Consider the following 22,519-nt stretch of genomic DNA (forward strand, 5'->3'; position numbering starts at 1 on the left):
CTGAGGGGCCCTTTTTAAGGCTTTACTCTGGCCAGCCAAAAATCTGTTCAAGGCTTCCTGCTATCCATCCTCTCCTTTTATAAAGGCTTGAAAGTCTGAGAGAATGTCTTTTAATCTTGATTTGTCTTGCCCAAAAGAAGGATTATGGATTAGGTGATGGGAGGAAAGAAGATGGCTGTGTCTACAACCTCAAAAACCTGAGTTTGTGGAATAGAACATCAAAGACTCAAGATTCAGGGTTACTTTTTTTTTTCTTTAGGAGATGTGAAGTGTTTTGGGGAAGACTGCTATGCATTGGCTTTTGGAGTTCCAGGATTGCTTATGGTGATAGCTCTTGGTAAGTGCAGTGGGGCAGAGGAAACTAGTAACCACTGATGCCTGCTACATGTAAAGCATCGTGTTAAGTGCATCACACAAACTGTTTCATTCAATCCTCTCACACTAACCCTATTAGGTAAGTGTTATTGTAGGGGTTTTCCCTAGACATTGGAGATAAAGTAACTGAATGAAGTCAGAAACCTTAAAAAAAAATGCCCATGGTTACATAACTAATAAGAAGTTTCCTGGAGAGCTTTAAAAATGACTGATCCCAGGGCCCTGTGTAGGACCAATTAACTCAGGATATCTGCAGGATAGGGCCTAAGCATCTATAATTTTTCTTTTCCACTGAGGAAGATTTGCCCTGAGCTAACATCTGTGCCAGTCTTCCTCTATTTTTTTGTATGTGGGACACTGCCACAGCATGGCTGGTGAGTGGAGTAGGTCTGCGCCTGGGATCCGAACCCGTGAACCTGGGCCACCGAAGCAGAGCACACGGAACTTTAGCCACTCAGCCATGGAGCCAGGCCCTATAATTTTTTAAATGTCTAGGTGATTCTAATGTGTAGTCAAGGTTGAAATCCACTGCTCTACACTACAATGTGTAAGGAAGCACAGAAAATAATCCTTTCTCTTAAGCTAGCTTATTTCATCTGATAATTATTTATCTGGCCATTGGAAGACATTTTTAAACCTTTGAGCCTTTTAAAGTAGCTTTGTTCTTGAGAAAAGAGAATAGGAGGAGGTGGATAAGTAGGTGGAAACTGATGCAACTTTGATCAAGTGGCATTCTCTTTACCACCAGGAACCCAGTAATGGAAGAGGAAGGGGGATGTGTATCTTGCTTAGTTTGCACAGTCTAAGGGGAAACTTGGACATGATTGTTTCTAATCATTGACCTGGAAACCTGTTCTCACTCTGAGCCTTTGGGTGACACCCCCCTGGAAGATATCCAGTCCAAACACATAAAGAGCTCAATTGAGGAAAAAGAGCCCAGAGACACAATATTCAGTCTGATTATTCTCTCCCGGGGTTGCTAATAGTAATACTTAGATTCCAATTCCAATTCCAAGGAAATGTATGTGTTCCAGGAGAGCTGTGATAATACATTCCCTGCTTTCTTCTCCCTTCTAAGCCAAACATTTCCCCAAATATTTTCCTGGTTTTCCACTGATTAGTATTATGTCTCCTTCTCTGAATCATTACACAATAATAATATTTACCTATCAGAGTAGTTATGAAGATCAAAAGAGATGCTGTAAGTGAAATGGTTTATAAATTACAAAATGCTAAACAAGTGTTAGCTGTCATTATTAGTCAGCTGCTTCAGTTTTCTGGATACTAATAAATAACTCAATCCTCTGGCCTTTCACTGTAATTTAATTTATTCATTTATTTTTTTTCATTCATTCATTCAACAAACATTTATTTAATGAACGTAATATGTGTCAAATACTGTGCTAGGATTTGGGGTCACGTTGAATTGGGAATTCTGTGCTAGGGATTGGGCTGAATTAGACAGCCACAGAATTCATGCTTTCAAAAACTTATATAGTCCAAACAAGTAAACAGAAATTTGTGATACAAGATGATCAGTATCACAACTAGGGAAGTACAGAGAAAGCTATAGGAACACATAGGAGGGATGTCTGACTAAGACTTTGAGACCTCAGAAAAGGTATGCCTAAAGAAATGATATCTAAGGTGAGACCTAAAGGATTAACTGCAATTAATCAAGGAAGAGATTGGAAGTGAAACAGCTATAGGACATGGTATCTGTAAGACAAGAAGGTGAAAGAGTATCACATATCCAAAGGCCTTAAAGGAATCCAGATTGCCTGGAGCATAAATGAGAAAGATAAAAAGGAGAAATTGACAGAAACCAGATAATGAAGGGCCTTTTAAGTCACTAAGGAATTAGAATTTTATCAGGCGGACAGTGGGGAACTACAAAAGGATTTTGAGGGTCAGCCCCCGTGGCTTAGCGGTTAAGCACATGCGCTCCGCTACTGGCAGCCCGGGGTTCAGATCCCGGGCACGTACCAAGGCACCGCTTGTCCGGCCATGCTGAGGCCACGTCCCACATACAGCCACTAGCAGGACGTGCAACTATGGCATACAATTACATACTGGGGCTTTGGGGGGAAAAAAGGAGGAGGATTGGCAATAGATGTTAGCTCAGAGTCTGTCTTCCTGAGCAAAAAGAGGAGGATTAGCATGGATGTTAGCTCAGGGCTGATCTTCCTCACAAAAAAAAAAAAAGGATTTTGAACAGAAGAATGATTGTTAGATTTTTATTTTTCAGTGGTGTCTCTGATTGTAAGGTGGAGAAAGGATAGCTTAAAAGTGAGGCAAGGATACTATTTATCCTGGTTACTGAATTTTTGGCACTCCCTTAAAGTTTGTGCTCAAGGGGAGTGCCTCACTCAGCTCACCCCAGTCCTGGCCCTGGTAGAGCATAGATTTTTGAGTCAGACAGGCTTCAGGTCAAAAATGCAGTTTCTGGCACTTTCTAGCTATGTAACCTTGTACAAATTGCTTAATTTCTTTAATCTTCAATTTCTTCCTTTGTAAAATGGAGAGAGTAGTACATATTTTGTCAGGTTTAATCAGTTCATGTACATAAAATGCTTAACACTTCATATATAATAATAAACCTTTAATAGATGGTTAGTGATAATAATAACCATCAGGGTAATAATGAATTTGGGAAGGTGTTTCATGTCAGGAGTTTGGGCTATTAGGTAGGTCCTGGAAAGAAGGTTTTAGTTTGGCATCAGATAAACAAAGGAAGAGACCGGGGGTTGAGGAACTAGTTGGTGGCCATTTTAATGTTCCAGGGTAGGAGTTGTGAGTACCTGAACAAGAGCCATAGCAGTGGCAATACAAAAGAGGGGGCAGATAGGAAACACGTTGAAGAAAGGATCAATGAGAGTTGGTAATATATCAGATGTAGAGATGGAGAAAGAAGAGTAAGAATTCAGAGACGTCTTCCATTTCTGTGATTACAGGAAAGTCTCAGCAGCTATCTCTCTTATGACCATTTCATTCTTCTCTTGGCTCCCATAATTTTTATAACTCTGAAGTCAGGAAGTGAAGTCAGTTCCCTTCATTTATGAGATTTACCAGACACTCCTACACTTCAGCAGTCTGTCCTTAGCATTGACATACTGAATGTGCTAAATGAGAAGTTAAGAACTTTGTGTATCAACTGCAGTTGTGTTTGCAATGGGAAGCAGAATATACAGAAAACCACCTCCTGAAGGAAACATAGTGACTCAAGTTGTCAAATGCATCTGGGTAAGTCCATGAATTGTTTACCTGCCTTTTGTATCAAAGGGAAGGAGGTGCTATGCTGAGCATATAAGCCTTCAAACATGGGTATACATTTTTCTCAATGACCTCTGTTCTACTTTTGTGTCTTTTGGCAAACTGAGATTAATTGGTCTTCCTCTGTGCCTCTACTTAACCATTAGGTAAAAAAAAGTAATGTAACCACTTTTTAAAATTGGCAAACATATTTTGAAATGTAGTTATATATGTTGCCAGCAGAAAATAAGGATAGATAAAATTATATCTGAAATATTCTGAAATTCAATGTTTGATGAAATCAAAGGGTAAGTTGCTTCAAGTATGTGTTTTTAAGGGAAGGGATAATGAATTGGAAAAGACAGGGGATAGTTTCTTCTTGTCTCTCCTCTGATATCTATGCTCTGCCCTAGTTTGCTATTTCCAACCGTTTCAAGAACCGTTCTGGGGACATTCCAAAGCGACAGCACTGGCTGGACTGGGCAGCTGAGAAGTACCCAGTAAGTTGGAACTGCGGAAACATCTTATGCCTCCATGGCATCTTTCCTAATGTGCAAACTGATTCCCTCCTGTCGCATTTGACCTCTTCTCTTACTGTTCTGGGGTACTTCTACTTTAAGCAAGGAAACCATGTCTAGCAATTCAGCCTATTCCTTCTTCCCCCTTCTTGCAGAAGCAGCTCATTATGGATGTGAAGGCACTAACCAGGGTGCTATTCCTTTATATCCCATTGCCCATGTTCTGGGCTCTTTTGGATCAGCAGGTAAGAATAGTTCTTTTGAAAGCTACCCCTTCTTCCAGCCCCTTCCCTCTCGCAGAAACGGATTTATCATAATAGCATCTGTCTGCCCTAGGGCTCACGATGGACCTTGCAAGCCACCAGGATGAATGGGAATCTGGTGAGTAGAAGAGATTTTCCAGAGAAATCTATTATTTTCTTTATAATCCATAGAAAAACTAATTTCTTTGTATTTTTGCCTGAAAACTGACTTAAGATCATGAGAGGTGTCTTTAGCATGAAGGTACTGAGTAGGCAAAGTAAAGAAAGCTGGTCTAGAAATAAAAAACAGAACCTAAGAACATAAGGTGGGAAAGGTTTAAATGTATACAAGGAAGTACTGAGAGGATGGCAAAGGAAGTGATATAGACCTAGGATATTGATTGTTTTCTTCCATCTAAGCCTGCCTGGGGCACAGCAAGGACAGATTTGATTGGTGCTGCTACACAATTGGCCCCATCTCTCAGGCAGGGTTCACAGCAGAGGACCTGGAAGTGCAATATTTTGTACATGGATATGGAAAAAATGAGAAAGTTGTAAATATTATTTTCTCTTTTTCCAAGCTCCATTCTTTGGCAAACTCAAATAAAGTTCCACCTCTGCCCTCAGTTGTTCCACTTCCTAGATTATTGTACTGTTTTTCTACTGTCTCAGTTGTGAAGAGGGCAGGGTAGATTGATGCCAAGGTCTTGTTAGCCAGTCTGTTTGGAGCCTGCCAAATATTTTACCTTTTTCCTTCCTCTGGTTGTCCAAGACTTACCATAGTTGAGTCTTGTTGACTCCCTGGAGAACAACTTTGGACACACTGTGTGTCAGTGGGAATCTTCACCCCAACCATGATGTCTTGGCCTTCACATTATTACCACCTACGACTACGGTTACTGATATTAATAAAAACACACTGACTCCATTCTCTCTCAAGTTAAGGAAAGCATAGTACACAGAAAAGCATATTCTCCCTTAGGCTCACTTGCCTTCAGCAAACATAGCCTGAAGCCATTCCCAGTCTGTTCCACCACATACCCTTACATGCACGATAGGGACCCTGAACTAAAGACCTGATGGATTTTATCTTATGCTTCTTACCTGCTAATTAGCAAGATTGTTGATCTAGGCTTTTCTTGTCTTTAGCCACCATCTAAATGTAATTTCTTATAATATTTCAGGGATTTTTTGTGCTTCAGCCTGACCAGATGCAGGTAGGAGACCTCTATAATCATGGGGATTTATTTCTTTCTTCGTCTATACCTCTACCTATAGTATTAGGGTTACCAAACATAATTTGATGCTTTTTTCCTTGTATGCTGAGGAGGGCAAAGGATGGGGATGAAAATATTCTCCTTAAGCCCCACACTTCTCTTTTACATTCTATGTTAAGTACATAGCTCTTGCCCATCTCCAGGGAGAATGCGTTTTGAGCTCACATGAAAAGTATGAGCCCTGGATTTTTTTTCCATGTCAAGGTAGTACCATGGAAATATTGTCAAAGAAAGTGTAAGGCTTTGTTGTGTGAACAGCGAAGTCAGAATCTCTGTTTATTGGTGACTCCCAGTTTTTTTAACCCCTTGTTCAACAATCCCCAATTCTTCCTTCTCTCCTTTCTTTCTCCTGGCCATGACATTTTTCCTTGGGCTGTGGAACTGGAGAAGATAAGTGAAAATGGGAGGGAAGAGCTCCCAACTGATTGACAGAAAAACAGGTTCAGAGTGACAGAAAAACAGGTTTTAAGTGAAACTGGTTCCTTGGGATATTTGGAAGCTAAGGTGCTATGCAAGGGAAATAGAGTCTTGGGTGTAAAGGGACCGAGAGATGTGGAATCATTCTGTACTTATTATGATGGAAGTGTTTCGATGTGAGAGTGAGTGCACACAAGCAAATGAGAGCGCATGCTCACACTCATGATAGAAGAACTCTTGTAACTAATCCTTTTTACCATGGTGTTTCAGGTACTAAATCCCTTTCTGGTTCTTATCTTCATCCCATTGTTTGACCTTGTCATTTATCGTCTGGTCTCCAAGTGTGGAATTAACTTCTCGTAAGTGCTTACTATGCGTGTATTGCTCCAAACTGGCTCCATCTTTGCCCAGTTTGATAAAGATTCCGTGTCAGCACTTTTCTACTTAGTGATGATTTGTTTTGATTTACATTTTTCTGCTACTGTTTATCTGTGTTAGACTAAATACTTCTTAATACTGGAGGTTGGGAATTAGATCCAATTAATTCTTATTGCAGAGAGTCCAAACCATTCCTGCAGACTTAACTGTGTGATATTGAAAGGGTAGGTGTAAGCTTCATGGAAAGTCAAAAGTATGTGAGAATAGGCTCCTAAATCAACTTGTTGCATTCTTCTTGAATGTTGCCTCTTTGAAGAAGTCTAAAGCCTTTGATGACAACTAATCCCTTTAAATCTCAGATTGTTCATATGAAACAAATGGGGGACCTGGTAAGACTGGGGATAGAATTGTCCCTAATTACTGCTTTTCCCCCATTCTAAATAGAAGTGTTATTCTTTGTAAAGTTTGACAGAGAAGAGTTTCAAGCCTCCTCTAATTCCTGCTTTATTAGCAATTTCCTTTTGATGACCACTTCATCATATTCAAATTGCCTTTTGTCATTTACTCATTCATTGAGCAGATATTATTGAGCTTAGCACCAAGTACCATGCCAATGTAACAGCACAGATCCTGCCCTCAAGGAGTTTACTGTTTAGTAAGGGAACTAGAACACACACAAGATGAAATATGTTAAGTGCTCTAAGAAGGGAAACAAAGTGCCAGGGAGTTGTAAAGAAGGAAGTGAGTCCTTCCTGCCACCAGAGTCAAGAAAGACTTCTGAAGTGGAAAATGAAGTCATAATATATAGTGCCTGGCATATGGTAAATGTTCAATAAATCTGGCTGTATTACAATTTCTTTTGTTATTATGATAATGGATAGAAAAACTATCATAAACAAAAGTAGAGGTTGGAAAATGTGGTGCATTACAGAGAACAGTTCAATGTGACTCGAGTAAAGGGAGAAAGGATATGTGAAGGGGAGTTCTGGGAAACACTTTGAAAAGTAATTGGGACCAAATCAGGAAAGGTCTTTAATAGTAGGTTTGGGGGGTTAGGTTTTTTTTTTGGGGGGGGCTTATCAAGTTTTTACTTAATCAGTTGTCATCACCTTAAAAGGAGTCAAAATTACTTTGCAATTCCTGCAAGAGCCTTCACCTAGGGGGTTTAGCTTTTATCCTTTAAAGTCTGAAGTTTAGATATAATTGTCTCCCTTTCCTCTGCAGATCGCTTAGGAAAATGGCTGTTGGTATGATCCTAGCGTGCCTGGCATTTGCAGTTGCAGCAGCTGTAGAAATAAAAATTAATGTGAGTTCAATAAATCTTAAGTTCCATCAGGGCAGGATTGTATCTATTGTTCACTCTTCTGACTTGTTCAATCTTGATTCCCTGGGACCTAGCACAGTACCTTTTTTAAAGAAGGTGCATAATTAGTATTTGTGGTAAATGAGTAGATACAGGGGTAGAGTGGCAATGTAAAATGAGGCCTACCTCCTACCTGAGTGATTCAGAGTATATTGTCAAGGAATTCCCAAACACTAATAACCAAGGTATCTAGCCATCTCTTTGGGAACACAGGCTTATACGATACATTACCAGATACAAGATAAATACTTTTCGGCAGATTGAATAGCTTCTCTTGGGGAATGTAGTATGAGGCCACAGCCGAGTCAAAAAGCATGGAGTTTGTTCCTGGGCATCAGTGCTTGCTACGCGGAGTTAGTGTTTCCCCCTCCAACCTTCCTTTCGCATTTTCTAAGCCAACTGCTCTTCAGAGGGGGCAAACTGTGTCCTCCTAACTAGATGGGCTCGGCTGTCAGACATAGGACTGAGATGCGTTCTCATTGTCTCCAAAGGGTTATTTTTTCGTCATTATCACATGTGTTCTCTGTCCTAAGGAAATGGCCCCACCCCAGCCAGGTCCCCAAGAGATTTTCCTACAAGTCTTGAATCTGGCAGATGATGAGGTGAAGGTGACAGTGCTGGGAGATGAAAACAATTCTCTGTTGGCAGAGTCCATCAAATCCTTTCAGGTGAGGTATGGACTGGAATGAACTAGAAACACATTCAGATTATGCACCAAGGCAGCAGCATAAGGTAGTGGTTAAGAACATGCATTTGTGGAGTCAAACCGCCCCAATCCAATTCCTGCTTCTGCCACTCCCTTGCTATAAGACCCTGAACAAGTTGTTTTGTCTCTAAACCTCAGTTTCAGCATCTGTAAAATGGTAATAATTTTTACGTCATAAGCTGTTGTAAGAATAAGTGTTATACGTAAAATGCTTACCATAGTGTCTGGGACATTGTAAGCTCTCAATAGATTGTAATTTGTATTATTATTTCAAACTACCTCCAAATCACACATTCTCTGAAAGAGGTTGTCTTGTGTATTTTCACTGCTATTACTGCACATATTCTGAAATAATATTTTAAAATATTATTTTTAATAATAAAAGTAATATACAGTTATTGTTGAAAATTGGAGAGTATGTAGAAAGACATAAAAACCACCTATAATTCCATCGCCTAGAGATAATCACAGTGAGCATTTTTGTATAAATGAATAAACAACCTAATTTTTTTGAAAGAGCTCAAACTCTATATGCTTTATTGACCTTGCTTTTTTCTTAGCATTTATTGCATTGTAAGCATTTTCCCATGTCCTTAAGCTTTGAGATAATGTTTGAGAACATGATTTTAATGGACATATAATATTCCATTCTATGGATATATCATAGTTTATTTAAATATTTCATTATAGGTTTTTAAGGTCTTTTGTTATTGTATATAATCCTATATTGAACATCCTTATTCATAATCTTTATGCATGCCTCTGATTACTCCTAGTATATTCCTAGAAATGGAATTACTAGGTTAAAGGATAATGCTGAAAGTATCTGATGAGGTTGTTTGCCCTAGGATGCTGTGAGATTATGATGTCCAAGATGGGGTAGAAGGTGTGTGATAGGTTTTTCATTCTACAGAAAACGCCTGACTATTCTAAACTCCACCTGAAGACAAAAAGCCAGGATTTCCGCTTCAACCTCGAGTTTCGCAATTTCTCTGTCTACACTAAGCATTCTATGGAGGAGAGGAACTGGTACAGTCTGATCATTCGAGAAGATGGGAAAAGTGTTTCCAGCATGATGGTAAGTTGAGGAATGGCGTAGGTTCCAAGTTGTTATCTTAGAATATGATGACTGGCTTATAACAATATTTTACCAAGGATATGCCTTATCAAATTTTCTAATTATTAGTTCCCTGTTGTCAGCTGTAACTGATTTTTACTTTTCTCTACTGTAGGTGAAGGATGCAAACAACAAAACAACCAATGGGATGACAGCTGTGAGGTCTGGATGTCAAGGAGACCTCAGGCCACTCTGTTGTGTTGAATTTTGGGTCTCTTCTGATCTGTGGGGCTTCAGATGAAGAGGCCTCACATTCTGCTTATCTTGTACAAAGATTCTCTCTCCTAGAATATCAGGGGCATGGGTGTCAGAAGGCATTTTCCAGGACAGTGAGAAGCCGATAGGCTTGCTTTCCCATGTGGTATTCAAAGATGACCCTGTCTCTGTGTATGCTCCCTTATGCTCTGATGCATACATCCCTTCTGCTGAATTTTATCCACTTATCTTGCTCTCAGGAAAGTAACTGAGTACATTCCTCTCTGTGATCACCGGAGAGAAATTTAGAAGTGAGCAAATAATCTTCCCTTCATTGTTGCTAGTTGAATGTCTCTTACTGTAACTGTGTTTTTAAAGTATACTTTTTATTTTAAATCTATAGAGGCATCATGGTATAGTAAAGGTAACACATTTGGAGTCAAAAGACTTGGTTTTGAATCCAGATGGGCTGAAGGTCTTGTCAGACAGCCTGGGACAGTTACAGAGGTGGAGCATTGAAGAGGTCACCTGCTCTCTGTGTCAGGAATCTAACATGAAATAGACAGATGCATGTGCCTGTGACCAACAGGATTAGGTGGTTGCTATTGAGAATTGTACTTTTGAGAAGAATTTTTAATGAAAAGTCTGAATTTTGCTGAAGGGTGGAACAGTCATAATAATTTCCTTTTGAATATGCTTTGGAAGAAGTAAACAGCTCAAAATAAGTAAGACAACAGTGAGAAATAGGATTTCCTTGGGTCAGAGAAAACCATAGAAACCTCCAGAAGGGGTAAAGGAGAAATTTCTAAATCTGTACAGGATTATCTAAAGTCCAGGAATCAACATTAAAGATTCTAGAGGGAACTGCCCTTCTTATCCCATGAGCCAGAGACCAAGGCAAAAGCTATCCAAATAGAAATGTACCAAAAACCCATAGTGAGGGGACAATTTAGGGGACCAGTTTCAGAAGACTAGAAGGATTGTTCTGGAAGGGTCCAGGATTGTCTGCAGACTCCAAAACAATGATAACTCAACCTACTGTGGGCTAGGAGTCTGGGTTTTGCGTAAGTCAAATCAGATTTCATTTATAGGAGGATCAAGTGTCAGTTTTGTGTAAATACTGGTATATATTTATATATACATAATCATTTGTCTCAATGGAGTCTCAGTTGCTGAATCTTACAATTATAAGAGGGAAAGAAATTGGGTGCATCTAAGCTGAGTTAGTGAGGAAACTCAGACTGCCATGAGTGATCATGATAGTGTCCATTTCAGCTAGAGATCAGGTGAGGGTGTGGCAGATAGAAAGCTAATACTTCAGGAAGGAGAAAGTTAGGAACAGTTAAGACTACTGATTACTTCTTACATGTGAGTTCATTCATTCATCCAGTCAACAATGTACATCACGTACCTTTTATGAGCCAGCCACTGTTCTAGGCACTGGGGATATAGTGGAACAAAACAGAAGAGGCCTCTACTGTTTTATCAGATGTCCCTGTTTGGGAGGGTTTATCTGATCTGTAACACTGTCTCTACTCTTAGGTTTGTTAACACTTTGCATAAAAAGGTCAACATCTCCCTGGGTGCAGATATCTCCCTCGATGTTGGTGAAGACTATGGTGTGTCTGCTTACAGAACTGTGCAAAGAGGAGAGTAAGAGCATTGCCCTTGTAAACATTTTACTTTTCTCAACAATCATTTTTTAAATGCCTTTTTTTGCATAGAGATCGGGGGATTAGGTATATCTCAGCTAATTTTGAGTGTGCATAGACTCCTGCGGTTTTTAACCCTTGCCTCCTTCCCTCAATCTCACCTTTTTCTACACAGATATATTGAGATCATGATTGCTGTGAAGGCCATACTGTGTAGCTAACAAGGCCCATCTCTGGGAGGTTTGCAAAGTCTATTATTGGCTTCCACTCCTACCCTTTGGTACCTCCTATTGGCACCTCATTACTTTGAGCTTATCCTTTCAGGTTACTGTTTTATGCTCTTCCATTAATTCATAAGATTTAGATGAGAAGACTTAGGCTTGAAGTCCACAAAAGAAGGTGATTTGTGCCTTCTTTATTCAGATTTAAGGTTAAAAAAAATACCCAACAGGCAATGAAGAGCTCAGACCAGGGGCAGAAAAAACTGGCATGAAAATAATTCACTCCTAGAGACCCCTCTCTTCAAAGAGAAATGGTGGCTTTGCCTATTCTGGACATTTTATATAAATGGAATGATACAATACGTGACTTTTTGTGTCTGGATTGTTTCTCTCTACCGTCAGTAGAGAGATGAGATCACTCTTTCCCCTGCAGATGGGAGTGCTTTTCTAAGCTGTGATGTTTATTCTAACCTAAACTCCTGCTATTCCAGATACTCTGTGGTGCATTGTAGAACGGAAGATAAGGACTTTTCATTGAATTTGGGTCTACTAGACTTTGGTGCAGCTTATTTGTTTGTTATTACTAACGTAAGTAGCTCATGGCCACCCCCACTCTCTCCTTCCATATGTCTCTATCTGTATCTATATCAGTGTCTGTATCTGTATTTGTACCTATCCTGGGATCCAAAGAAGACTGTGGCAAGACTGGATCACATACTTATTTCTAGTGTAAGGTAATAGATTCTGTAGTGACTTTAGAAAGCCTGCTAAGGTCTCCATAGGGGACATTAAAAGAGATAACATTGGCAGCAGGCACAGGATCTTGGGGAATGGGAGACATAATTTATCTTAAGCCATTGCTATGAGGTGACATGGTCTGCTCTAGTCTCATTATGGCCCCAAGAAAACAAAGATTATTGATATCTTCTTGATTGACTCCACATGCGAGTCTCCTAGCTCCCTGGAAATTGGTCTGCTAGCATATCACAGTCTGAAATACCAAGACTGGTAGCAAATGTCAATCTCTATGTAAAGTTTGTGGAATCAGTTAACTGTGGTCTGTTAAAAGCAATTGTCTCAGGGGCCAGCCCCGTGGTCTAGTGGTTAAGTTCGGCGAGCTCCAGGTTCGGTTCCTGGGGGCAGACCTACACCACATGTTGGTGGCCATGCTGTGGCGGCGACCCACGTACAAAATAGAGGAAGATTGGCACAGGTGTAAGCTCAGGGTGAATCTTCCTCAGGAAAAAAAAAAAAAATTGTCTCAGCAATTAGGGCAGGGTACCTCTGAATTTTAATTTTGATGTCAATCTTGATTCTAATTTTATTTCATTACTTTTGACATTGTATTAAATATAAAAACTAGTGAATAAGAAAAAGATGGAACATTTCTAGAGGTATGATGAGAATAATCTGTAAAGTTTCACTTATTTTAATTAATTAATTTAATAACCTGATATCTTTGGTACACCATTTTTTATTACAGCTTAATTGAGATACAATCCTTATACCAAATAATTCACCCATTTAAAGTGTGTAATTGTTTTAAATATATTAACATTCAAGATATATTGATATATATTCACTATATATAGAATATATTTTCAATAATATATATTCAATGGTTTTTAATATATTCACAGAGTTGTGCAATTTTAGAACATTTTCATCATTCCAAAAAGAAGCTCCATACCCTTTAGCCATTACTCCCCATTTGCTTCCAAACCCTCTAGCCCTAGGCAACTACTTGTCTACTTACTGTCTTTATAAATTTGCCTATTCTGGACATTTCATATAAATGCAATGATACAATATGTGGCCTTTTGTGTCTGGATTGTTTCATTTAGCATATTTTTCAAGATTCATTCATGTTGTAGCATGTGTCAGTACTTCATTTCTTTTTATTGCCAAATAATATTCTATTGTATGGATATAACACATTTTATTTGTCTGTTCATCAATTGATGGACATTTGGGTTGTTTTCACCTTTTGACTATTATAAATAATGTTCTGAACATTTATGTACAAGTTTTTGTGTAGACATATGTTTTCACTTCTCTTGGGTATATACCTAGGAGTAGAATTGTTGGGTCACATGGTAACTCTGTGTTTAACCATTTGAGGAACTGCTAGACTTTTCCAAAATGAATGCACCATTTTACCTTCTCACCAATAGTGTGTAATGGTTGCAATTTCTCCACATCCTCGCGCACACTTGTTTTTCTGTCTTTTTAATTATAGTCATCCTAGTAGGTGTTAAATGGTATCTTATTGTGCTTTTGATTTGTATTTTCCTGATGGCTAATGATATTAAGCATCTTTTCATGTACTTACTGGCTATTTATATATCTTCTTTGGAGAAATGTCTATTCAGATCCTTTGCCCAATTTCTAATTGGGTTATTGTTTTATTTTTGAGTTGTAAGCATTCTTTCTATATTTTGGATATAAGTCCATTATCAAATATGTGATTTGCAAATATTTTGTCCCATTCAATAGGTTTTCTTTTTAACTTCCTTGATTGTGTCCACTGAAGCACAGAAATTTTAATTTTTATGATGTTCAATTTATCTATTTTTTCTTTGGTTACTTATTCTTCTGGTGTCATATCTAAGAAACCATTGTCTAATATAAAGTCATGAGGGTTTTTGGCTATGTTTTCTTCTAAGAGTTTTATAGTTTTAGCCCTAATATTTAGGTCTTTGATCCATTTTGAATTGATTTTTGTATATGGTTTGAGATAGGCGATTAACTTCATTCTTTTGTATGTGAATATCCAGTCTTCCCAGCACGATTTGTAGAAAAGACTGTTCTTTCCCCGTTAAACAGTGTTGACACTCTTATCAAAAATCAATTGACCATACATGTGAGGGCTTATTTCTGGATTCTCAATTCTAGTCCATTGATCCATATGACTATCCTTGTGCCAGTACCACACTGTCTTGATTACTGTAGTTTGTAGTAAATTTCAAAATCAGGAAGTATGAGTCGTTCAACTTTGTTATTCCTTTTCAAAATTGGTTTGGCTGTTCTGGGTCCCATGAATTTTCATATCTGCTCAGGCTCAGAAGCCAACTGGAATTTTGATAGGGCTTGCATTGAATCTGCAGGTGATTTTGAGGAGTATTGCTATCTTAATAATATTAAGTCTTTTGATCAGTCAAAATGAGATGTCTTTCCATTTATTCAGGTCTTGTTTAAGATCTAAATTTTTTTCAACGATGTTTTGTGGTTTTTAGAGTATAGGTTTTACCTGTATTTTGTTAAATTTATTCCTAAGTATTTTATTCTTTATGATGCTATTGTTAATGAAATCATTATTCTACTTTCATTTTCAGATTGGTCATTGCAAGTGTGCAGAAAGACAATTGATTTTGTATATTGATCTTGTATCCTGCAACCTTACTGAACTCATTTATTAGTTCTAATAGTTTTTAAGTCGATCCCTTAGGACTTTCTACATACAAAATCATGTCATCTACATAGAGATAGCTTTACTTCTTCCTTTTCAATATGGATACCTTTCATTTCTTTTTCTTGACTGATTGCCTGGCTTGAACCTCCCATTTAATGTTGAATAGAAGTGGTGAGAGCATTCTTTTAGGATTCATAGATGTCATTTATCAGGTTAAGTTCCCTTTTATTCCTAGTTTGTTGAGTTTGTTTTGTTTTGTTTTTTACCATGAAGGGGGATTGTATTTTGTCAAATGATTTTTCTGTGCCTATTGAGATAATTATGTGCTTCTTGTCCTTTATTCTATTGATATGGTATAAATTGATTTTCAGATATTAAACCAACCCAGCTATATTCATTTCTAGGGCTGTTGTAACAAAGTACCACAAGCTGAGTAGCGTAAACAACAGAAATTTATTGTCTTACAGTCATGAAGACTAGATCCAAGATCAAGGTGTTGGTGGAGCTGGTTCCTTCTGAGGGCTGTGAGGAAGAATCTGTTCCATGCCTTTCTTCTAGCTTCTAGTGGTTTCTGGCAATATTTTGTGTTCCTTGGTGTGTCGAAGAATTACCCCAATCTCTGCCTTCATCTTCACATGGAGTCCTCCCTGTATGCTTGTCTATGTCCACATTTCTCCTATTTTATGAGGATACCAGTCATATTGGATTAGGGCCCACCCGAATGACTTCATTTAACTTGACTAATTATCTCTGGAACAACCTTATTTCCAAATAAGGTCACATTCTCAGATACTGAGGGCTTGGACTTCAACATATGAGTTGTAGGGGACGCAATTCAACCTATAACACTTGTATTCCTGGTGTTATTTGTTTGTTCTGTCTCTCGTATGCTGCTCAAGATAGATGCCACACATATTGTTTCTGAATGCCAGGATCTAATAAGCACCTAGATTAAAGATCATAAATTGGAAGCCTGGAGGCCCAGTTCCTTCCATAGCCCTGTTTTGTTTGGCCTGCACAGTGTTGACAAAAACAGTAATTATTATTATTAATTAACAATATTTAAAATTCAAGAGATTTCATATAAGAAGCTGCATTCCTAGCATGTCTTAAAACAAAAGCGGAAGATTTTGTAACAGGTATTACCATGTCAGTTGGCTGGTGCTATAGTGGCTATACCCTTTAGATGTGGCCTGTGCTGTCCAGTTCACCGTAGTCCTCATCATTCCCATTCAGCCTGCTTTGTTTACTTAATTACCTGCCTGTGGATATTTAAGTATGTGACCTTGATTTAGAAGCTCAGGTCTTGGTCTACTCAGGCTGAGAAAACCCAGACATACGCCCAGATATTATTGACAATATCAACTAAAGCAAAATTTACTTTACTATTTTGAACCTACTGGTTCTTTGACTCAGAGAATCAAGAACATTTAGACATCAAAGACTTTTGATTTCAAGGACTTTCGACCTTGATGTTTTAACTCTGCCATTTTTACCTCACTGTATATCCAGATATTACCCCTACTACCCAATAATCGTTTTACTACAATAAATATATACAATTTAAAAAGTTTCATTCCATTTATGATAACGAATATTAGTAGACATAAACTGTATAAAACCAACCATAGTTAAAAACCTGCATACAGTAAAAGTAGTTTTAGACAAAAAAAAAAAAAAAAGATTGTAGAATCACATATATTTGGTAACATTAATAACAAAAAGTTGACTCTGTAAAAATTCTTTTTGACAAAAATTTTACATAAAAATTTCAAATTTTTGACAAAATTTGAATGTGTAAGATTTGAGTTCAAAAATAATGGCCAGTAAAAAGAATTCAAAGTAGCAGGGGGTATTTGATATGGATTTTAACAAATTGATCAACAAAATCTTCAATGTAAGGGTTACCAAGAAAATAATTCCTTCTGATAAAAGTAATTTTAGTAAAATAAAAATTTAAATGGAAAATATTAAAAACAGTTTAATTACACTTACATAAAAAATTGGACTGGGAGTTAAACTTTTCTCAAGAACGTGCTTTCTGAAAATACATTGTGTTTGTATAATTCAGATGTGATTTCATATTTAAAATGTTGGCCAGGATCAAAATACCCAATAGGTCAAAATGATGGGAATCCAAACTAATTATCAAAATATTCTGCCCTTCAAGGACTCTGTCAGTAATGGTATCTGATTGGCTGAATCCAGGCAAATGAGTGCAAGTGTTACCAAAAGGAATTTAAAAAATTGAAATTGTGTAGAAATTGCTCAATCTCTTAAAGGTAAAAAGAATGAAAATACAAAGAGCAGATGAATATAAGATCATAAAATGCTATAGGTCGGAAATACTTGAGACTGCTAACGAGCCCTTTTCTTCTTTCTCTCACTAAGCGCACCAATCAGGGTCTTCAGGCCTGGAAGATGGAAGACATTCCAGCCAACAAAATGTCCATTGCATGGCAGCTACCACAATATGCCCTGGTTACAGCTGCAGAAGTCATGTTCTCTGTCACAGGACTTGAGTTTTCTTATTCTCAGGTAGGTTTTTGCAAATGGAAAGTGAAGGTGGAGATATTGCTTAGAGGATGGTGAGTTTTAATCCTGGCACTGCCTTAAATTAACACTGACCAAGACCTCCATATTTTTTGGCCTTAGATTTCTTATATATAACCCTGAACAGAGAGTCATCTTGACTCCCAGGATCATGGCAGTGCAGCATAGTAGGCTACACTGCTGTTTGGGATCTAGGAAAGGATACTTACAGATTAAGAGTAAGGGCTATGGAGTCAAACTGCCCATGTTCAAATTTTGGCTGCACAACTTGTAACCTTGAGCAAGTGCATTATCATCTCTCTAATGCTATTTTTCTTTATGTATAAAATAAGAATACTATTAGAACTTATCTCTTAGGGTTGTAATGAAGATTATATGATATAAGAATTAAAACATTCAGTTAAGAGCTCCATCTTATTATTACTGTTAACATTATTACCACCCCCTGAATCAGCATGGTAGCTGAACTTAGTCGGGGAAGTTTGAATTTGGAAGCTTTTGTGGGATAAGTTTTCTGGATAGATGCATGGGGCATGAGGGTGTAGGGAGTTTGTCTACTCACAAATTTGTGTCCTCTCTAGGCTCCTTCTAGCATGAAATCTGTACTCCAGGCAGCCTGGTTGTTGACAGTTGCATTTGGGAATATCATCGTGCTTATCGTGGCGCAGTTCAGTGGCCTGGTGCAGGTATGGATCTGAGGGAAGCAGCAGCTTGTGTCTATCCAAGCTTTCCCCTCCAACTTCCTCTTCTCCCTCTTCCCCCATCTCTCTGCCTCCCACATTCCCCACTGAATGTGTCACATGAGATGAGTTAGATACATACAGACTTTGCCAGGAAAATAGACATACAAAGTGGCAATAATGGCCACCATAGGCCCATGTGAGGAGAGGCCAGTGAACCCAGTCTTCTTCTAGCAAACCTCTTCCTAAACTGGTGACCCTGGATCAATCTGCTCCCCAGTCCTCATCGTATGAAGATCCCTTTAGTTTCAGGTTTCTCCATATTCTTCTGTTTATTTCTTCCTGCAGTGGGCCGAATTCATTTTGTTTTCCTGCCTCCTGCTGGTGGTCTGCCTGATCTTCTCCATCATGGGCTACTACTATGTTCCTCTAAAGCCAGAGGATATTCAGGAGCCAGCAGATAAGCAGATTCCCCGTATCCAAGGGAACATGATCAACCTAGAGACCAAGAAGACAAGGTTCTAATGGCTCCCTGGACTCTTCCCAGACTCTAATTCCTGGCTCTGATCTCGGCCATCACCCATCTTCAAGCATTTTTTTCTCCTATTTGGTTAGGAGAGAGAGGTAGCATCATATCTTGAGCTGATCTCCTCCACTTTTCTCCCATGCTAGAGGCAGTTCTAGGACAAGGTTTTCCAATACATTAAAGAGCAAGACCCCTAAGACTCTATGTCTTCCCATCTATCAGTGAACTCAGTAAACCTCGTGTAGCGTTGCAGAAGCTAGCCTAGTGTCTGCAAATGGCCATGAAAAACACAAATGTATAGTTGAGATTGGTCTCTGTGGGTATGCAAAGTTATGTGGGAATTCTTTTACCTGCTGTTTAGAACTGATGACCCCACTTTTTGAGGTGCTGATTTAGGGGCAAAATTGCAGAATGACAGAGAAGTAGTATTTCAAGTTTCTTCATAAGCAATGTAATTGTACTAGTCACAGGGACCTCAAGAATTGGTACGTCTGGCGTGATCTGGTCTAGGGGCTGGCTTTAAGATATCCAGGTTTGATAAGACCTGAGTAAGTTTTTCGGTACAGATGGTAGGAGACAAAATGACATTTTATTAACACACAGGAGAAGATATATCTTTCTGATAATTACAATATTTTATCTACTAACCCAAACACCCCTTTCTCGGTACTGATAGCTCTTTGGAAATCAAATTAAAGATAATAAACATTGGTAAACATGGTTCTGGAAAACAGGAACAGGTAGAAATTATAGAAATCTTGATGAACCTTTCCTCAGCAATGCATGTTCTTCTTAGGAAACAATGTTTCAGCTTTGGATTATGCCTTCCTGTGGACAGTTGTATAGGGACTAATTATAATTTTCTGGCCCTGCCTTTTCAATAGTGTTGGGCCACCGTTTCCTTATTGTTATGTCATGTCTTGCTTATTGCTGCAAATTTTTAATAATAACAATATTTTTATGAATCCAGTTTTCTTTTTTATTACTACTCCCTTCAGCCTCAAAGTAGTTGCTCCTTTTGATAATTTTTCTTGTTTTCCTTTTTCCATAATCTTTAAATGCCATTTCTTCATTTAGGCCTGGGAATTTCCTGTTTATTCAAAAAAAGTTATATTAATACTCTAAATTTGAGCTTCTACAATAGCAATGCTCAGTTGAGGGGCATGGACCCATATGAGGATCCTATCAAAATCTGTGGGGGAGAGAAGAGTGGTAGAACATAAGGGCTTTTTGTTTGTTTCTGTGTTAATGAAAAGGTGAGAAACATTCCCTTGCACACAATGAATGAAGCAGTGGACAGACATGGGAATGTCATTATGGTGTATTGCTAGGGAAAAAAGTTCAGAACCACCATACTAGAGAGCCTCATTTCCATTGGTTTTGCTCCATTATTCTCATCTAGAACTGTGTTGAGTCTCACATTGTAAACGTAACAAGTAAGAGAAGTTGCTCCAGTTTCCCAAGCATTATATATTTTAGTGACCAAAGTTTCAGAAGTACTGAAGTGACAGCAGTACCACCCAGTTTCCTCAGATATCTTGATGTGAACCTGACCCTACTCCTTCAGAAGATATTCTGTTCATTTTTGAGCAGCTTTAACTCAATCTGTTCTATGAAATATTGTTTCAAGAGATGTTAACAGTGCTCTTTGAATAAAAGTTTCTATGGACAAATAAATTTTGGAAATGAGGGTATTATATCTTCTTCTTAACATTTGCATATTGAAGGTTCTGAGAAATCCTGCAGTAAAGACACAAGACACTTTTGTTAGCCTAACATGCAGAGCACTGGAAAACTGTGGTAGGCAATTCTTTCTTAAGCTGAACTGAAAGCTTCCTCTCTGAAACCTCCTACCATTGGTTCTTTCCTTTATAGCTAACAAGAATAAACATAATTCTCTCTTTCCTGTGGCCAACTCTTTGCTATCTGGGGAGAGCTTTCATGTCTCCTCCCCAATCATCAAGTAAGTATTCATCAAGGTAAAGATTCTCAGTTCCTTTGATGTTTACTCACAGAACATAGTCCAGTCCTTTTACCACTTTGTTTTTCCTCTTACAGCAGTGGATCAGAATCCCTCTTAATATGTGATACCTGGAGCTAAATACAACCTTCCAGAAGTGGTCTGACTAGATGAACTAGAACCTGCCTTTCTCAAAACAATACTCTTCTGTTAATGCAGCCTTGGGTAATGTTAGATGTTTTTGGCAACTACGTCACAATGTAGACTTATATTCTAACAATATGGTTAGCTAAAATCTCCAATTTTTTTAAGAGAGCTATTGTTTATCCAAATACATCTTTGAGTTCTACTATATGCCACTCACTAACTTAGATGTTGGAAAAACAAAGATGAATAGTCTACTATACCTGTGTGCAAGGTTGCCTCACTTATCTTTACTGATTGTCAAGATCCTAGAAAATGCAAAGGCCTTGAGGAAGTAATGGTATATTGAAGAAGAACAAGAAAGTCAGTATGACAGACCTGGAGTAAGTAAGGTGAAAAGAGGTAGAGGATGCAGTCAGAGGCAGCTAGGAACCAGATTGTGTGGGGCCTTGTGACCTTAGTAAGACATTTTGATGTTATTCTAAGTGAGATGTGAAACTGTTGCAGGTTTAGAACATGGAAGTGACATAATCTGATTCTCTATTTAAGATCAATCTGGCTATTGAGTAGAGAGTTGTCTGTAGGAAGGAAGGAATGGAAGCATGGAGTCCAGTTAGGAGACTTTTATAAAAGTATAGGCAAAAGATGATTGTTATTTGGACAAGGTGGTAGCAATGGAGGTGGGAAGAAATAGTTTGACCTGGAATTTAACTTTAAGGTAGGACTGACATGATTTAAGTATGGTTTGTAAGAAAAAAATTGATGCTGACTCTTTTAGATTTGGGGTGTTGAGTAATGAGGATGAATGATGGTGCAATTTTCTGGGAGTAGAGAAGACTAAGGTAAGACTAGGTTTGGGGTGTAAAGTAACTAAAAGTTTTCTTTTGTGCATGTTGAGCATCAGATGCCAATTAGGTATCCAGCTGGAGATGTTGAGCTGGCAGTTTCATGAGTCTGAAGTTCAGTTAAGAGGCTGGGGCTTGAAATATAAATTTGAGAGTCATCATCATATAAATGGTCTTTAAAGCCACAAGACTGGGTGAGATATCCTAGGAAGTGAATGTATATAGAGAAGAAGTTCAAGGACTAGTCCTTGGGTTTTCCAGCCTTGGAGGTCTAGAAGAGGAGGATCCAGCAGAGGTGATGAGAATGGGTGACTTATGAAGTAAGAGAAAAATCAGGGGAATGTGATTTAATATAGATGATTCACTCTTTATTATAATTAGATAAAAGTTAAATTAAAAAATATCTCTGCTGACCTAAAGGAAGCACACATTCCTGTTAGGAAACAGGAAGTTATGGAAGTTCGTAGAAAGGAGAGATTACTTCTGGCCATGGGAATTAGGGAAGGATTCATGTAAGCATGGAATAGATAGCATTTTAGGCTTGACCTTGAAGGTGACTAGAATTTGGAAATGGAGGCAAGGGACAAGAGAGCATTCCAGGTAGATAGTCCATCACAAGCAAAGGTGAAGAGGCAGGAAAACAAAACATTGGGGAAATGATGAGTAGCTTGAATTGTGTGGAGTAA

General features: G+C 38.3%; 1 protein-coding gene across 1 annotated transcript in view; it reads left to right on the forward strand.

The window, feature by feature from the left end:
• The window catches only part of SLC15A2 (solute carrier family 15 member 2), a 34,490-nt gene extending 13,942 nt beyond the window's left edge, over positions 1 to 20,548 (forward strand). The window contains exons 7-22 of the mRNA XM_004436513.3: positions 260 to 337; positions 3,536 to 3,618; positions 4,041 to 4,127; positions 4,301 to 4,390; positions 4,482 to 4,526; positions 5,572 to 5,604; positions 6,352 to 6,440; positions 7,684 to 7,765; positions 8,356 to 8,490; positions 9,442 to 9,606; positions 9,761 to 9,807; positions 11,383 to 11,493; positions 12,205 to 12,301; positions 17,517 to 17,663; positions 18,260 to 18,364; positions 18,707 to 20,548. Of these exons, the coding sequence (XP_004436570.2) occupies positions 260 to 337; positions 3,536 to 3,618; positions 4,041 to 4,127; positions 4,301 to 4,390; positions 4,482 to 4,526; positions 5,572 to 5,604; positions 6,352 to 6,440; positions 7,684 to 7,765; positions 8,356 to 8,490; positions 9,442 to 9,606; positions 9,761 to 9,807; positions 11,383 to 11,493; positions 12,205 to 12,301; positions 17,517 to 17,663; positions 18,260 to 18,364; positions 18,707 to 18,883 (1,571 nt within the window). The 3' untranslated portion in view covers positions 18,884 to 20,548. The remainder of the gene's footprint in view (positions 1 to 259; positions 338 to 3,535; positions 3,619 to 4,040; positions 4,128 to 4,300; positions 4,391 to 4,481; positions 4,527 to 5,571; positions 5,605 to 6,351; positions 6,441 to 7,683; positions 7,766 to 8,355; positions 8,491 to 9,441; positions 9,607 to 9,760; positions 9,808 to 11,382; positions 11,494 to 12,204; positions 12,302 to 17,516; positions 17,664 to 18,259; positions 18,365 to 18,706) is intronic.
• Positions 20,549 to 22,519: the final 1,971 nt, after the last annotated feature.

This window comes from Ceratotherium simum, chromosome 15 (genome assembly GCF_057802395.1).
Source record: "Ceratotherium simum simum isolate JZ-2026a chromosome 15, ASM5780239v1, whole genome shotgun sequence".
Classification (NCBI taxonomy): Eukaryota; Metazoa; Chordata; class Mammalia; order Perissodactyla; family Rhinocerotidae; genus Ceratotherium; species Ceratotherium simum.